Below are 20093 nucleotides of genomic sequence, written 5' to 3' on the forward strand. Positions count from 1 at the left end.
ATCTACAGGTAAACAAATCAACATAGATACAAAGAGGACAAAACAGCAAGAATAACATCTATCTACAGGTAAACAAATCAACATAGATACAAAGAGGACGAAACAACAAGAATAACATCTATCTACAGGTAAACAAATCAACATAGATACAAAGAGGACAAAACAGCAAGAATAACATCTATCTACAGGTAAACAAATCAACATAGATACAAAGAGGACAAAACAGCAAGAATAACATCTATCTACAGGTAAACAAATCAACATAGATACAAAGAGGACAAAACAGCAAGAATAACATCTATCTACAGGTAAACAAATCAACATAAATACAAAGAGGACAAAACAGTAAGAATAACATCTATTTACAGGTAAACAAATCAACATAAATACAAAGAGGACAAAACAGCAAGAATAACATCTCTCTACGTCACAGGTAAACAAATAAACATAGATACAAAGAGGACAAAACAGTAAGAATAACATCTATCTACAGGTAAACAAATCAACATAGATACAAAGAGGACGAAACAACAAGAATAACATCTATCTACAGGTAAACAAATCAACATAGATACAAAGAGGACAAAACAGCAAGAATAACATCTATCTACAGGTAAACAAATCAACATAGATACAAAGAGGACAAAACAGCAGGAATAACATCTATCTACAGGTAAACAAATCAACATAGATACAAAGAGGACAAAACAGCAGGAATAACATCTCTCTACAGGTAAACAAATCAACATAGATACAAAGAGGACAAAACAGCAAGAATAACATCTATCTTCAGGTAAACAAATCACTTTAGATACAAATAAGACAAAACAGCAAGAATAACATCTATCTACAGGTAAACAAATCAACATAGATACAAAGAGGACAAAACAGCAAGAATAACATCTATCTACAGGTAAACAAACCAACATAGATACAAAAAGGACAAAACAGTAAGAATAACATCTATCTACAGGTAAACAAACCAACATAGATACCAATCAACATAGATACAAAGAGGACAAAACAGCAAGAATAACATCTATCTACAGGTGAACAAATCAACATAGATACAAAGAGGACAAAACAGTAAGAATAACATCTATATACAGGTAAACAAATCAACAAAGATACAAAAAGGACAAAACAGTAAGAATAACATCTATCTACAGGTAAACAAACCAACATAGATACAAAGAGGACATAACAGCAAGAATAACATCTATCTACAGGTAAACAAATCAACATTGATACAAAAAGGACAAAATAGTAAGAATAAGATCTATCTACAGGTAAACAAATCAACATAGATACAAAGAGGACATAACAGCAAGAATAACATCTATCTACAGGTAAACAAATCAACATAGATACAAAGAGGCCAAAACAGCAAGAATAACATCTATCTACAGGTAAACAAATCACTTTAGATACAAAGAGACCAAAACAGCAAGAATAACATATATCTACAGGTAAACAAATCACTTTAGATACAAATAAGACAAAACAGCAGGAATAACATCTATCTACAGGTAAACAAATCAGCATAGATACAAAGAGGACAAAACAGCAAGAATAACATCTATCTACAGGTAAACAAATCACTTTAGATACAAAGAGACCAAAACAGCAAGAATAACATCTATCTACAGGTAAACAAATCACTTTAGATACAAATAAGACAAAACAGTAAGAATAACATCTATCTACAGGTAAACAAATCAACATAGATACAAAGAGGACAAAACAGCAAGAATAACATCTATCTACAGGTAAACAAACCAACATAGATACAAAATGAACAAAACAGTAAGAATAACATCTATCTACAGGTAAACAAACCAACATAGATACAAAGAGGACAAAACAGCAAGAATAACATCTATCTACAGGTAAACAATTCAACATAGATACAAAGAGGCCAAAACAGCAAGAATAACATCTATCTACGGGTAAACAAATCAACATAGATACAAAGAGGACAAAACAGCAAGAATAACATCTCTCTACAGGTAAACAAATCAACATAGATACAAAGAGGACAAAACAGCAAGAATAACATCTATTTTCAGGTAAACAAATCACTTTAGATACAAATAAGACAAAACAGCAAGAATAACATCTATCTACAGGTAAACAAATCAACATAGATACAAAGAGGACAAAACAGCAAGAATAACATCTATCTACAGGTAAACAAATCACTTTAGATACAAATAAGAAAAAACAGCAAGAATAACATCTATCTACAGGTAAACAAACCAACATAGATACAAAGAAGACAAAACAGCAAGAATAACATCTATCTACAGGTAAACAAATCAACATAGATACAAAGAGGACAAAACAGCAAGAATAACATCTATCTACAGGTAAACAAATCAACATAGATACAAAGAGGACGAAACAACAAGAATAACATCTATCTACAGGTAAACAAATCAACATAGATACAAAGAGGACAAAACAGCAAGAATAACATCTATCTACAGGTAAACAAATCAACATAGATACAAAGAGGACAAAACAGCAGGAATAACATCTATCTACAGGTAAACAAATCAACATAGATACAAAGAGGACAAAACAGCAAGAATAACATCTCTCTACAGGTAAACAAATCAACATAGATACAAAGAGGACAAAACAGCAAGAATAACATCTATCTTCAGGTAAACAAATCACTTTAGATACAAATAAGACAAAACAGCAAGAATAACATCTATCTACAGGTAAACAAATCAACATAGATACAAAGAGGACAAAACAGCAAGAATAACATCTATCTACAGGTAAACAAATCAACATAGATACAAAGAGGACAAAACAGCAAGAATAACATCTATCTACAGGTAAACAAATCAACATAAATACAAAGAGGACAAAACAGTAAGAATAACATCTATTTACAGGTAAACAAATCAACATAAATACAAAGAGGACAAAACAGCAAGAATAACATCTCTCTACGTCACAGGTAAACAAATAAACATAGATACAAAGAGGACAAAACAGTAAGAATAACATCTATCTACAGGTAAACAAATCAACATAGATACAAAGAGGACGAAACAACAAGAATAACATCTATCTACAGGTAAACAAATCAACATAGATACAAAGAGGACAAAACAGCAAGAATAACATCTATCTACAGGTAAACAAATCAACATAGATACAAAGAGGACAAAACAGCAGGAATAACATCTATCTACAGGTAAACAAATCAACATAGATACAAAGAGGACAAAACAGCAAGAATAACATCTCTCTACAGGTAAACAAATCAACATAGATACAAAGAGGACAAAACAGCAAGAATAACATCTATCTTCAGGTAAACAAATCACTTTAGATACAAATAAGACAAAACAGCAAGAATAACATCTATCTACAGGTAAACAAATCAACATAGATACAAAGAGGACAAAACAGCAAGAATAACATCTATCTACAGGTAAACAAACCAACATAGATACAAAAAGGACAAAACAGTAAGAATAACATCTATCTACAGGTAAACAAACCAACATAGATACCAATCAACATAGATACAAAGAGGACAAAACAGCAAGAATAACATCTATCTACAGGTGAACAAATCAACATAGATACAAAGAGGACAAAACAGTAAGAATAACATCTATATACAGGTAAACAAATCAACAAAGATACAAAAAGGACAAAACAGTAAGAATAACATCTATCTACAGGTAAACAAACCAACATAGATACAAAGAGGACAAAACAGCAAGAAATCATCTCTCTACAGGTAAACAAATCAACATTGATACAAAAAGGACAAAATAGTAAGAATAAGATCTATCTACAGGTAAACAAATCAACATAGATACAAAGAGGACATAACAGCAAGAATAACATCTATCTACAGGTAAACAAATCAACATTGATACAAAGAGGCCAAAACAGCAAGAATAACATCTATCTACAGGTAAACAAATCACTTTAGATACAAAGAGACCAAAACAGCAAGAATAACATATATCTACAGGTAAACAAATCACTTTAGATACAAATAAGACAAAACAGCAGGAATAACATCTATCTACAGGTAAACAAATCAGCATAGATACAAAGAGGACAAAACAGCAAGAATAACATCTATCTACAGGTAAACAAATCACTTTAGATACAAAGAGACCAAAACAGCAAGAATAACATCTATCTACAGGTAAACAAATCACTTTAGATACAAATAAGACAAAACAGTAAGAATAACATCTATCTACAGGTAAACAAATCAACATAGATACAAAGAGGACAAAACAGCAAGAATAACATCTATCTACAGGTAAACAATTCAACATAGATACAAAGAGGCCAAAACAGCAAGAATAACATCTATCTACGGGTAAACAAATCAACATAGATACAAAGAGGACAAAACAGCAAGAATAACATCTCTCTACAGGTAAACAAATCAACATAGATACAAAGAGGACAAAACAGCAAGAATAACATCTATTTTCAGGTAAACAAATCACTTTAGATACAAATAAGACAAAACAGCAAGAATAACATCTATCTACAGGTAAACAAATCAACATAGATACAAAGAGGACAAAACAGCAAGAATAACATCTATCTACAGGTAAACAAATCACTTTAGATACAAATAAGAAAAAACAGCAAGAATAACATCTATCTACAGGTAAACAAACCAACATAGATACAAAGAAGACAAAACAGCAAGAATAACATCTATCTACAGGTAAACAAATCAACATAGATACAAAGAGGACAAAACAGCAAGAATAACATCTATCTACAGGTAAACAAATCAACATAGATACAAAGAGGACGAAACAACAAGAATAACATCTATCTACAGGTAAACAAATCAACATAGATACAAAGAGGACAAAACAGCAAGAATAACATCTATCTACAGGTAAACAAATCAACATAGATACAAAGAGGACAAAACAGCAGGAATAACATCTATCTACAGGTAAACAAATCAACATAGATACAAAGAGGACAAAACAGCAAGAATAACATCTCTCTACAGGTAAACAAATCAACATAGATACAAAGAGGACAAAACAGCAAGAATAACATCTATCTTCAGGTAAACAAATCACTTTAGATACAAATAAGACAAAACAGCAAGAATAACATCTATCTACAGGTAAACAAATCAACATAGATACAAAGAGGACAAAACAGCAAGAATAACATCTATCTACAGGTAAACAAATCAACATAGATACAAAGAGGACAAAACAGCAAGAATAACATCTATCTACAGGTAAACAAATCAACATAAATACAAAGAGGACAAAACAGTAAGAATAACATCTATTTACAGGTAAACAAATCAACATAAATACAAAGAGGACAAAACAGCAAGAATAACATCTCTCTACGTCACAGGTAAACAAATAAACATAGATACAAAGAGGACAAAACAGTAAGAATAACATCTATCTACAGGTAAACAAATCAACATAGATACAAAGAGGACGAAACAACAAGAATAACATCTATCTACAGGTAAACAAATCAACATAGATACAAAGAGGACAAAACAGCAAGAATAACATCTATCTACAGGTAAACAAATCAACATAGATACAAAGAGGACAAAACAGCAGGAATAACATCTATCCACAGGTAAACAAATCAACATAGATACAAAGAGGACAAAACAGCAAGAATAACATCTCTCTACAGGTAAACAAATCAACATAGATACAAAGAGGACAAAACAGCAAGAATAACATCTATCTTCAGGTAAACAAATCACTTTAGATACAAATAAGACAAAACAGCAAGAATAACATCTATCTACAGGTAAACAAATCAACATAGATACAAAGAGGACAAAACAGCAAGAATAACATCTATCTACAGGTAAACAAACCAACATAGATACAAAAAGGACAAAACAGTAAGAATAACATCTATCTACAGGTAAACAAACCAACATAGATACCAATCAACATAGATACAAAGAGGACAAAACAGCAAGAATAACATCTATCTACAGGTGAACAAATCAACATAGATACAAAGAGGACAAAACAGTAAGAATAACATCTATATACAGGTAAACAAATCAACATAGATACAAAAAGGACAAAACAGTAAGAATAACATCTATCTACAGGTAAACAAACCAACATAGATACAAAGAGGACAAAACAGCAAGAAATCATCTCTCTACAGGTAAACAAATCAACATTGATACAAAAAGGACAAAATAGTAAGAATAAGATCTATCTACAGGTAAACAAATCAACATAGATACAAAGAGGACATAACAGCAAGAATAACATCTATCTACAGGTAAACAAATCAACATAGATACAAAGAGGCCAAAACAGCAAGAATAACATCTATCTACAGGTAAACAAATCACTTTAGATACAAAGAGACCAAAACAGCAAGAATAACATCTATCTACAGGTAAACAAATCACTTTAGATACAAATAAGACAAAACAGCAGGAATAACATCTATCTACAGGTAAACAAATCAGCATAGATACAAAGAGGACAAAACAGCAAGAATAACATCTATCTACAGGTAAACAAATCACTTTAGATACAAAGAGACCAAAACAGCAAGAATAACATCTATCTACAGGTAAACAAATCACTTTAGATACAAATAAGACAAAACAGCAAGAATAACATCTATCTACAGGTAAACAAATCAACATAGATACAAAGAGGACAAAACAGCAAGAATAACATCTATCTACAGGTAAACAAATCAACATAAATACAAAGAGGACAAAACAGTAAGAATAACATCTATTTACAGGTAAACAAATCAACATAAATACAAAGAGGACAAAACAGCAAGAATAACATCTCTCTACGTCACAGGTAAACAAATAAACATAGATACAAAGAGGACAAAACAGTAAGAATAACATCTATCTACAGGTAAACAAATCAACATAGATACAAAGAGGACGAAACAACAAGAATAACATCTATCTACAGGTAAACAAATCAACATAGATACAAAGAGGACAAAACAGCAAGAATAACATCTATCTACAGGTAAACAAATCAACATAGATACAAAGAGGACAAAACAGCAGGAATAACATCTATCCACAGGTAAACAAATCAACATAGATACAAAGAGGACAAAACAGCAAGAATAACATCTCTCTACAGGTAAACAAATCAACATAGATACAAAGAGGACAAAACAGCAAGAATAACATCTATCTTCAGGTAAACAAATCACTTTAGATACAAATAAGACAAAACAGCAAGAATAACATCTATCTACAGGTAAACAAATCAACATAGATACAAAGAGGACAAAACAGCAAGAATAACATCTATCTACAGGTAAACAAACCAACATAGATACAAAAAGGACAAAACAGTAAGAATAACATCTATCTACAGGTAAACAAACCAACATAGATACCAATCAACATAGATACAAAGAGGACAAAACAGCAAGAATAACATCTATCTACAGGTGAACAAATCAACATAGATACAAAGAGGACAAAACAGTAAGAATAACATCTATATACAGGTAAACAAATCAACATAGATACAAAAAGGACAAAACAGTAAGAATAACATCTATCTACAGGTAAACAAACCAACATAGATACAAAGAGGACAAAACAGCAAGAAATCATCTCTCTACAGGTAAACAAATCAACATTGATACAAAAAGGACAAAATAGTAAGAATAAGATCTATCTACAGGTAAACAAATCAACATAGATACAAAGAGGACATAACAGCAAGAATAACATCTATCTACAGGTAAACAAATCAACATAGATACAAAGAGGCCAAAACAGCAAGAATAACATCTATCTACAGGTAAACAAATCACTTTAGATACAAAGAGACCAAAACAGCAAGAATAACATCTATCTACAGGTAAACAAATCACTTTAGATACAAATAAGACAAAACAGCAGGAATAACATCTATCTACAGGTAAACAAATCAGCATAGATACAAAGAGGACAAAACAGCAAGAATAACATCTATCTACAGGTAAACAAATCACTTTAGATACAAAGAGACCAAAACAGCAAGAATAACATCTATCTACAGGTAAACAAATCACTTTAGATACAAATAAGACAAAACAGCAAGAATAACATCTATCTACAGGTAAACAAATCAACATAGATACAAAGAGGACAAAACAGCAAGAATAACATCTATCTACAGGTAAACAAACCAACATAGATACAAAATGAACAAAACAGTAAGAATAACATCTATCTACAGGTAAACAAACCAACATAGATACAAAGAGGACAAAACAGCAAGAATAACATCTATCTACAGGTAAACAATTCAACATAGATACAAAGAGGCCAAAACAGCAAGAATAACATCTATCTACGGGTAAACAAATCAACATAGATACAAAGAGGACAAAACAGCAACAATAACATCTATCTACAGGTAAACAATTCAACATAGATACAAAGAGGCCAAAACAGCAACAATAACATCTATCTACAGGTAAACAAATCAACATAAAAACAAAGAGGACAAAACAGCAAGAATAACATCTATCTACAGGTAAACAAATCAACATAAATACAAAGAGGACAAAACAGCAAGAATAACATCTATCTACAGGTAAACAAATCAACATAGATACAAAGAGGACAAAACAGCAAGAATAACATCTATCTACAGGTAAACAAATCAACATAGATACAAAGAGGACAAAACAGCAAGAATAACATCTATCTACAGGTAAACAAATCAACATAAATACAAAGAGGACAAAACAGTAAGAATAACATCTATTTACAGGTAAACAAATCAACATAAATACAAAGAGGACAAAACAGCAAGAATAACATCTCTCTACGTCACAGGTAAACAAATAAACATAGATACAAAGAGGACAAAACAGTAAGAATAACATCTATCTACAGGTAAACAAATCAACATAGATACAAAGAGGACAAAACAGCAAGAATAACATCTATCTACAGGTAAACACATCAACATAGCTACAAAGAGGACGAAACAACAAGAATAACATCTATCTACAGGTAAACAAATCAACATAGATACAAAGAGGACAAAACAGCAAGAATAACATCTATCTACAGGTAAACAAATCAACATAGATACAAAGAGGACAAAACAGCAGGAATAACATCTATCTACAGGTAAACAAATCAACATAGATACAAAGAGGACAAAACAGCAAGAATAACATCTCTCTACAGGTAAACAAATCAACATAGATACAAAGAGGACAAAACAGCAAGAATAACATCTATCTTCAGGTAAACAAATCACTTTAGATACAAATAAGACAAAACAGCAAGAATAACATCTATCTACAGGTAAACAAATCAACATAGATACAAAGAGGACAAAACAGCAAGAATAACATCTATCTACAGGTAAACAAACCAACATAGATACAAAGAGGACAAAACAGCAAGAATAACATCTATCTACAGGTAAACAAATCAACATAGATACAAAGAGGACAAAGCCGCAAAAATAACATCTATCTACAGGTAAACAAATCAACATAGATACAAAGAGAACATAACAGCAGGAATAACATCTATCTACAGGTAAACAAATCAACATAGATACAAAGAGGACAAAACGGCAAGAATAGCATCTATCTACAGGTAAACAAATCAACATAGATACAAAGAGGACAAAACAGCAAGAATAACATCTATCTACAGGTAAACAAATCAACATAGATACAAAGAGGACAAAACAGCAGGAATAACATCTATCTACAGGTAAACAAATCAACATAGATACAAAGAGGACAAAACAGCAAGAATAACATCTATCTACAGGTAAACAAATCAACATAGATACAAAGAGGACAAAACAGCAAGAATAACATCTATCTACAGGTAAACAAATCAACATAAATACAAAGAGGACAAAACAGCAAGAATAACATCTATTTACAGGTAAACAAATCAACATAAATACAAAGAGGACAAAACAGCAAGAATAACATCTCTCTACGTCACAGGTAAACAAATAAACATAGATACAAAGAGGACACAACAGTAAGAATAACATCTATCTACAGGTAAACAAATCAACATAGATACAAAGAGGACAAAACAGCAAGAATAACATCTATCTACAGGTAAACAAATCAACATAGATACAAAGAGGACGAAACAACAAGAATAACATCTATCTACAGGTAAACAAATCAACATAGATACAAAGAGGACAAAACAGCAAGAATAACATCTATCTACAGGTAAACAAATCAACATAGATACAAAGAGGACAAAACAGCAGGAATAACATCTATCTACAGGTAAACAAATCAACATAGATACAAAGAGGACAAAACAGCAAGAATAACATCTCTCTACAGGTAAACAAATCAACATAGATACAAAGAGGACAAAACAGCAAGAATAACATCTATCTTCAGGTAAACAAATCACTTTAGATACAAATAAGACAAAACAGCAAGAATAACATCTATCTACAGGTAAACAAATCAACATAGATACAAAGAGGACAAAACAGCAAGAATAACATCTATCTACAGGTAAACAAACCAACATAGATACAAAGAGGACAAAACAGCAAGAATAACATCTATCTACAGGTAAACAAATCAACATAGATACAAAGAGGACAAAGCCGCAAAAATAACATATATCTACAGGTAAACAAATCAACATAGATACAAAGAGAACATAACAGCAGGAATAACATCTATCTACAGGTAAACAAATCAACATAGATATAAAGAGGACAAAACGGCAAGAATAGCATATATCTACAGGTAAACAAATCAACATAGATACAAAGAGGACAAAACAGCAGGAATAACATCTATCTACAGGTAAACAAATCAACATAGACATATATCTACAGGTAAAACAATCAACATAGATACAAAAAGTACAGAGGTGATGAACAACTAACTAATTTAAACACTAGAAAAAAAGGATGGACTGTTACACCAAAAGTTAGATTTATAGCAACTATTCCTGACAATTAGTGTGTTTGAGTGTTTAACACCATAAATCGTGTTATGAATCACCAAGGTGTGATTTCACACTAACTCAACACTTAAAAGTGTTTGTTTTGGGCTACTTACAACACGAATTAGTGTAACCTCCAAGTGGGATGAATATATAGAGTCTTTCGGTTCTTATACAACTTGGCTTTCAATTATTCTACTTTGAGCGTTCCTGATGAAGGTTAATCCAGAAAAGCGCTTCGGACGCATGCAATTTAGAAGTGTTGTTTTAATTTTTTTACAGTACACAACTATACTGTTTCATATGTACTTGCTTGAACTATTACATGCACTGCATTACTTAAAATGTACCGATAATCTATAATGTGTTGATGTTACCCCGCATTTGTGTTTTTTTTCAATTGAAAACTGGTGCTTAGAGCCGCCGGCGGAACTTGGCGTATGAACTGTTGTTCCATGCTGGCGGCCTCATTGTGACTTTGAGATGATAAAGAGCGTTGTTCCTTTGCTTTTATTTTCAAATGTTGTAGGGTTTTTGAGCACAGGCACTTGTCTCTGAAAAAAAATTCCTATATACCTTAATGTTATATTAAGGTATATAGATTTTTTTTTTCAGAGACAAGTGCCTGTGTTTTTTTAATTATGAATTTATACACCAAATACCTAATGTTATACTTCTGGATATGTACTGCAAGTTTACATATATAGTACATGTACCTGATTTGTATTCTATTTTGTAGAGTTAGTTTGGCATTTTTTTCAAAACCTTAACCGTTCTAGTTTAATTCTTTGTCCCTTATGAAAAGTTTTTAAACTGTGTCTTGTTTTATCGGTAGGTTACAAGCCCCAAATAAAGAAATCAATTCCACATTTCAACGTAAGGGAAAACCGTATAATGTCGTACATGTTGCTAGTCGCAGCGCTCTAGGGTCTCAATATTTCCTTGTCAAATGCCGAAAGGATAGAGGTAAAAGTTACTTCGATGCCCCAAAATACCTTTTAATTGTTCTTTGATAGTTTTTTGTGTTTAAGTCTGTTTACCGAAAGATTGACATTAGGGATAATGATCAATTGGTAAATTTAAAAGCATTTATACATGCAAGGACTGACTCTTACATCGATAAAAAGGTTGTATAACTCAAATTGAAAGTGAGTGAGATTAGTCTCTTTTGTAGACCAAAAAAGCGCTGTTCCTTTGCTTTTTGTATGTTTTTTGTTGTGCATTTACTGATTTTGTGTCATGGATGGATACCCCATATACTTTGTTTTTCTATTCAAATATAATTTATTGAACCAAGCCACAATGGGCCCCTGATGCTTGGAAATCCCTTTATCAAATTAGAAAACCAAGCTGTACTAATGAAGTTTTATCTTATTCTTTATGGGAGGGAGAACACATTAAAATTGGCTGTGCTAGTATTATAAAAACTTGGCGAAAGCTAGAATTTGGACAGTATTGAACTTGTTAAATAACCAAAGCAATATTATTTTACCAATTTTTTTTACATTATTATGTTATAGCACACTCGTTTAAAGAGGGTAGTTAAAATCTATCAATATGCATGCATGTAAACGAGAAAAGATCTCAAGAAATGATACCTTTCAACATAAGTATTTTCTTTGAAAGGTTAAAAAATGTATAAGGTATTGAACGATAAAATTTTAATTTCCCTGTAAAGGAAAATGAGTCACCCATCTTAAAATACACACTTCATGTACAAAATACACAAGAAACACAAACCTTTGGAACCAATATAGAATTGTTCATAGAACATTTGGGAACTAATACACTACTTTATAAGATAGAGATAAACAATAGTAATATATGTACATTCTGCAAAGAAGAACCGGAGACCATAGAACATTTATTTTGGAGTTGTCATATGGTATCTAGTCTCTGGAATGCACCAAACGATTGGATTTTTGAAATGACTAATATTGAACTGTTTTAGAATATCGAAATAATTTTATTTGGTTACTTCAAAAATAACTAATTGAACTTTGTTAAAAATAAAATTACTTTGCTAACAAAATACTAAATTTACAGAACAAAATTACAAGAAGTACATGTATTGCCAACTTTAGATGCTTTAAAAAATGATTTAAAGGAAAACCGGAACTTAGACATATACTTTTGAGTATAAATACATCTTTAAAGTTGAATATAACAAATACTAGAGCCCCTGATTTCCTATTATAGTCTGTCATATTTGTTTTTCGTAAATTTGTTTTGTTATAAATTAGGACGTTGGTTTTCTTGTTTGAATTGTTTCACTGTTTTCATGTCGGGGCCTTTTATAACCGACTATGTTGACACAACGGTATGGGTATTTTCATTCTTGAAAGCCTATGATTGCTTACATCCACTTCGTTCGAACTCTAGTTGATAGTTGTCTCATTGTCAATCATACCACTTTCTTTTTTTATATAAATAATAAATGGTGTTTATCTAAAAAAATGTTATCTAAGTACCACAAATGTATTCAAATACGAAATAAGATCTCTATTCGGTTATTATTGGGGCCTCGGTGGAGTGGTCTAAGTAGTCGAACTACTGTATCACTAGCCTGTCATCTCTGACGTTGTGAATTCGAATACCGCACGTCGTAGGTGCACTCGACTCTAATCTTAATTGACTAGGATGTCAGTTTTCCTACCTAGTGTCGGTGGTTCTCTCCGGGCACTCCGGCTTCCTTCAGCCAATAAAAAATCTGATCGCCACGAAATAGCACAATAGTGTTGAAAGTGGCGTTAAACATCGATCAATCAATCTTAGGTTATTAACTATTTATGTTTTACCTAATGTACAATAATGTATTCCATTTTTGTTTTGATTTAAAAATTTCCTTGTTGTGAATATGTCATTCTGTATACCTTTGTTCATATATGTGGTGCCAGCCTATTTGTTGCAATAAAGCAAATTCATTCTAAAAAATATTCATAGATCTTACTACAGTGTTAAATAGATAACCTTTCAGAATAAATGTTTTCAAAGGAGCAATGAGTTTACACGGATGGCTACTGAATTTGTGGGCTCTATAAACAAATTCACCGTAAAAGGATCCACGTCGAAATTAACAGCTTCAATTATCACACCACAGTTCCAGTAAGTTTATCAAGCATATCTACCTTTTTCATTACAAAAAAATGCTTAATATCAGATCGATGTTTCAAAGGACCATTTTATTACATGCACAAACTTCTGTTTGATCAGATTTTGTGGAAGTGCAGTGTAGAGAATCTGTCATGCTTTTATGTTATCCTTAATGGTACCAATGACGATTGACTTCATAAAGAATTAATAACATCACCATAAGACAAACGAATGAGATAAGTTAATTGGATCAATAACTATATACAATGTATAAGTAGGCAATATTTGTTCAACTGTTACGTGCTCTGTATATGTACAAATAAGCAATTCATCACTTGATTGAAGGCTTTGAAGTTTGATTTCATCTTGTGTTGTGTGTGTAGTAATTCCTTTTTTGATGGGAAGTGATGATTATGTTATTTTACCTTTATTCTAATCCCCTACAAGTAGATACAGTAATATATCCGTTTCCGATCATTGTGTGCGTGTAAAAAAATAGGGAAGTATTGTTTTAACAATAACTTAATTTAATTTGAATTATTTAAATTGTTGGATTACTTATATACAGAATCAATGATTATAACCGAGCGAATCACACAAACCACGTGCTACTGCAACATCTGGGCGAAAATATATGACTAGTTTTGTATAAATCATTTCATAGAAATGTAGGAATAGTATTGAATTCAGTTTTACTTATATATGGATATATGTCAAAATGAGAAAATAGTGTGTAAGATAACTTTCTAGTCGTGGATATGTCTGTCACAGAGGAGTAAGTACATAAAAACACTTTTTTGATATCTCTTATCTAAAACGTAGGGTGTTGTTTCAGTTTGATTTATCGAACAAGTGAATAGGTTCAGTAACTGAAGAAAGTTCGGTAGAGGGCCCCATATTCATTGTCCAGTATCAAGTTAGGAGTCTCGTCTTTGGTTGAATTATGTCACACCATTATGTTTTTTTTTTTTATATATTTATTTGGTGTTGAATGGCAGATCATTCATTTGCTTGTTTTGTGTAATGCAATCACTTATTCAAAGCTAATATATACTCAGGCGATTATAGGCTGGACACATTGTATCGGCACCTGTCAATTGTAGAAGACTGTAGGCTGGACACATTGTATCGGCACCTGTCAATTGTAGAAGACTGTATGTTGCCCTACAGGTGCCTTTTTGTCGTTGAGAATCGACCTCTCATTGACGTACATCGCTTATTACCTCATATTCATAATAAAATATGATTGCTGCGTATACAAATGACACTGGCGTAGGAGCTGTGGGCCAAGTGGAGTGCAATTGCCCCCCCCCCCCTCTTTTCAACTTTTTGGCAATATTTAAAAATGAATACAAATTAAAAAATGAAAGAGGATGACTATAACTTCTAGACTATTCTGCTAAAGAAAAGCTTTTTTTCTTGTCACTTTCAGAAGTTGCCCCCCCCCCAACTTTCATTCCATTCCTACGTACACCACTGTTTCACTGTAAGAAGACATGGTTTGATTGATTGGTAATGTTTGTTTAACATTCAATATCAAAGGTAGACATAGGTGAAGGACATTGTAAACAACATAATTAATTGTATGAATTATTGCTTCCAAACTCACGTACATGTAGTTTGTTTGTATTTTTATATGTATTCCGATTTGTGTATTAATTCACTTGTAGAACTACTGTTACGACAGTTTGCTAATTTAGTATTCTAGCAATTATTTTAAGTTTTAAGTTTTGTTGGTCAACGTAAAAAGTAAATTACCAGACAAACTTGAAGACTGGGTGATTTTCGGGGTGGTGGATTATTAGTCGAGGGAATATTTATTTTCATCTGTTGATAGAACGGCTCATTTTTGTTTCCTGTCTTGGACACAGTTATTGATTTAAAGTCATTACCAGGCCAAAATATTTATTTCTAAAATTCTCCTCCCCACCCTCGGAAAATCAAATGATCATCCTTTCAACACTATTGTCCTGATATGCCATCCATCTTTTCAAAAGATGTTGGTGCCTGACTGTGTCATATTCCAGAGTTGGATCTTGACAAGCGAAAGTGGTGGGTTGCACCAGATTTCACGGAGTGCCAAACCTTAGAGTTTGGGAAAATATTTTATAGGCGTAGTGTTTCGTCTGAATATGACAACAGCTGCTTGTGTAGCGTTTCGTCTAAAAAAAGGTAATTTCTTGTGTTTCATCTGAATACTCGTTACTTCCATGGATTTATTATTTGACTTATTATATTTTTTTACATATAAAAGTAAGAAGATGTGGTGTGATTATCAATGAGACAACGTGCATATATGTATATGTATATATCTATATATAAGAGATGTAGGCATAAGTCGGTGATCGAGACACTACAGCCTATATACAAATGACATCTACATGTATATTAATGTCAACGTACGGTCTTCAACAATATTTGTATAGATAAACATACATATGTGTGATTTCTAAAAAAGATAAACATATATGTGTGTGATTTCTTAAAAAGATAACCATATATGTGTGTGATATCTGAGAAATATATGTGTGTGATTTCTGAGAAAGATAAACATATATGTGTGTGATCTCTGAGAAAGATAAAATTGAGAATGGAAATGGGGAATGTGTCAAAGAGACAACAACCCGACCATAGAACAGACAACAGCAGAAGGTCACCAACAGGTCTTCAATGCAGCGAGAAATTCCCGCACCCGGAGGCGTCCTTCAGCTGGCCCCTAAACAAATATATATACTAGTTCAGTGATAATGAACGCCATACTAAACTCCAAATTGTACACAAGAAACTAAAATTAAAAATAATACAAGACTAACAAAGGCTAGAGGCTCCTGACTTGGGACAGGCGCAAAAATGCGGCGGGGTTAAACATGTTTATGAGATCTCAACCCTCCCCCTATACCTCTAGCCAATTATAGAAAAGTAAACGCATAACAATACGCACATTAAAATTCAGTTCAAAAAAATCCGAGTCTGATGTCAGAAGATGTAACCAAAGAAAATAAACAAAATGACAATAATACATAAATAACAACAGACTACTAGCAGTTAACTGACATGCCAGCTCCAGACTTCAATTAAACTGATTGAAAGATTATGTCTTCATCATATGAATATCAGGCACAATCCTTCCCGTTAGGGGTTTAGTATCATACCATCATAACATATATGAGAAGAACATAACCCGTGTCATGCCAACAACTGGTTTTTAAGTAAATGTGTTTAGTGCCGATGCAAAGACCCTATAAGTGAATCAATATTAACGCCAAAATATGCAATCTTTAATGACCTGACAACAGTATCGTAACTATATCCCTTCTTAATAAGTCTATTTAAAGGTTTTGTTAGCTTCAGAGGTGAATACTGACATTTTTGTGCTTTATAAAGAATATTTCCATAAAAAATTGGATGTGAAATACCTGAACGTATAAGAAGTCTGCATGTTGAGCTATATTTACGAATGATGTCCTTATACCGATGATAAAATTTAGTAAATGTTTTGACTAGTTTGTGATATCGAAAACCCTGGTGTAATAATTTTTCAGTAATACATAAATTTCTCTCGTGTTATGTTTTAGATGCTTTGTTTCTGAGACATTTTAAATCTGTGAATGTTACTTTAATTTTAAATTCTTCACATACAGCACATTATAGGGCCTTTAGTTTAGCTATTTATGTAGTATCATAGTGTTGATATTTTATAGGATTTTTCAATACTATATTCTCCATATATGTGTGTGTGATATCTGAGAAAGATAACTATATATGTGTGTGATATCTGAGAAAGATAAACAATCCGATAGATGCTTTGTTTCTGAGACATTTTAAATCTGTGAATGTTACTAGTACTTTAATTTTAAATTCTTCACATACAGCACATTATAGGGCCTTTAGTTTAGCTATTTATGTAGTATCATAGTGTTGATATTTTATAGGATTTTTCAATACTTGTTTTATTTGTATATTTTGTCACGTTACCGACTTTATTCACTCGTTGCTGATGTTGCGTATGTTCTTATTTAAGATTTGTTTTCTCATTTAGAGATTATTACACAATTCTTTTATTGCTGGGTATAGTTGTTATTAAACTTCTTTCCTTTGGTGAGACGGTTTTTATCAGTCATAACAGATTATAATGTTTTCCTCTATAATCGTAATACTTACTTTTGTATTGAAATAGTTTGTAGTTTTTAATAGTGCTATTTAATTATTATTTCCTCAGTAACGGCTCTGTCTTACTTGCATTGTTAACGTGATTAATTATGATTTCGTCCTTTTTCACATTTTTGTCTTCTTTCGTTACTGAATTATTATCTTGCCTTCCTATCCTATCCTTTGTGACTTAGTTATAATTTCAGCGCCTTTCCTTTCTGACTTCGTTACTTTTTATTCATCCTTTCGTTGCTAAATTGGAGTCATTTCGTGCAGAGATAGTTTTCAGTCGTACGTTTTGGTTGAGTGGTTAGTTGCGATTGTTCCCCCTTTCCATTTATGAGTTATTTTTTGCTAAGTCCTCATTTCGTTGTTGAGTTATGATTTTGCAAAAAAAACTTAAGATATGGGAGGGGGAATAAATTTGCGATAAGCCACCGATTCCTTCCAGCAGTGAATGATCATTTGTTCGCCCTTGTTCCGTTGATTTTCTCAATCATGATACAAATATTTCTTCCTACAACTATTATAGACTAAGTTTATAGTGGACATACACCGGACCGTTTATAGCTTACTATATTGTATGGTGGGCTTTTGCATATGGTTGAAGACATCCAAGTACGTCCTTTGGTCTATAATGGAAAGTTTTCCATTGGCAATCATACACCACATCTGCGTAGTTTTATATATGAAATTCATGATGGAGATAAAAGTTGACACAATTAAGTCGCTATTAGGGTAAAACAATTCGTAACGAGTATAGGGGCGGATCTAGGATTAAGTGGGAAAAAATTTAGACTATTTTATACTAAAAATTTATATATATCGTGAAAGATACAATATTTTTAATTTTTTTAGGCGATTAAAGGGGGCACGTACGCCCTCGACACTCCCATGGACCCCCCATTGACGCATGTGCTATGATTTCAGCAGTCGTCGTCATAACACTTTGGGATTGGTGTATTTCTATTTCTGAAATTGCATAAATATAAGAGCATGATCTGGCATAACTGAGATATGTAAAGATGAGAGAAGATGAAATGTTTCCACTCAAAAATTGGAAGTTGATAGTAGGAAAACTGAAATCATTACAATTGTTATTGAGGTAGACCATTACCCATCTGTGTGTTCCCGTCTACTCTATTCCTCTACTTTATTGCCCACATTTCAGCTATGCTTTTGCAATAAAAATAAGAAGATATTATGATTTCCAATGTAGCAATTATCCTCAAGTAGACGAAAGCAACTACATGTTTGAAAGCCTACGATGGTAGACATGGTAGATAAATACTTTAAAAATCTTAAATAGACTTATTTGAATGCACAGTAGAAACAGAAAGGTATAACTCTGTCAAGCAGTGTACAAACTCTAAGAAAAATACGTCCAAATAATGTTTGATATGTATACAAAAGAATGGCTGAATTAATGTGTATTCTTCTTTCGTTTAAAATTCCAAATCATGAAACTGTTTATACAAGCTGAACCGGTGGTTTCTTTTACATTACAAACGTGTTTTATCCTAAAAATATTAACATGATCGATAAGCAGTGAATTTTTCATGACAATATCCGATTTAAAATTTGAAAACCTAATCAGTGGCACAGGATGTATTCATTTGAATCGAACGAGTGCATTTATACATTGTATTGCATTTGATTGTCGAAAATTGCGCATGATGGTCAGTTTGAAAGGAATTTAAAAAATACTCAGTCGTTTGTTTATCGAAGAAATAAATGCCACTGTATAAGAAGATTCGGAGTAAAGTGTTTTCTGATGAGAAAAGGTATTCAGGCCAAATAATTAACGTTCGGAGTAAAGGGTTTTCTGATGAGAAAAGGCATTCAGGCCAAATAATTTACGTTCGAAGTA

At 32.1% G+C, this 20093-nt stretch overlaps 1 protein-coding gene across 1 annotated transcript in view; it reads left to right on the forward strand.

The window, feature by feature from the left end:
- Nucleotides 1-14605: 14605 nt before the first annotated feature.
- Nucleotides 14606-20093, forward strand: part of LOC127725823 (phospholipase D1-like) — a 65536-nt gene continuing 60048 nt past the window's right edge. The window contains exon 1 of the mRNA XM_052233111.1: nt 14606-14849. Coding sequence (XP_052089071.1) covers nt 14833-14849 — 17 coding nt within the window. The 5' untranslated portion in view covers nt 14606-14832. The remainder of the gene's footprint in view (nt 14850-20093) is intronic.

This window comes from Mytilus californianus, unplaced genomic scaffold (genome assembly GCF_021869535.1).
Source record: "Mytilus californianus isolate M0D057914Y unplaced genomic scaffold, xbMytCali1.0.p SCAF_15, whole genome shotgun sequence".
Taxonomy (NCBI): Eukaryota; Metazoa; Mollusca; class Bivalvia; order Mytilida; family Mytilidae; genus Mytilus; species Mytilus californianus.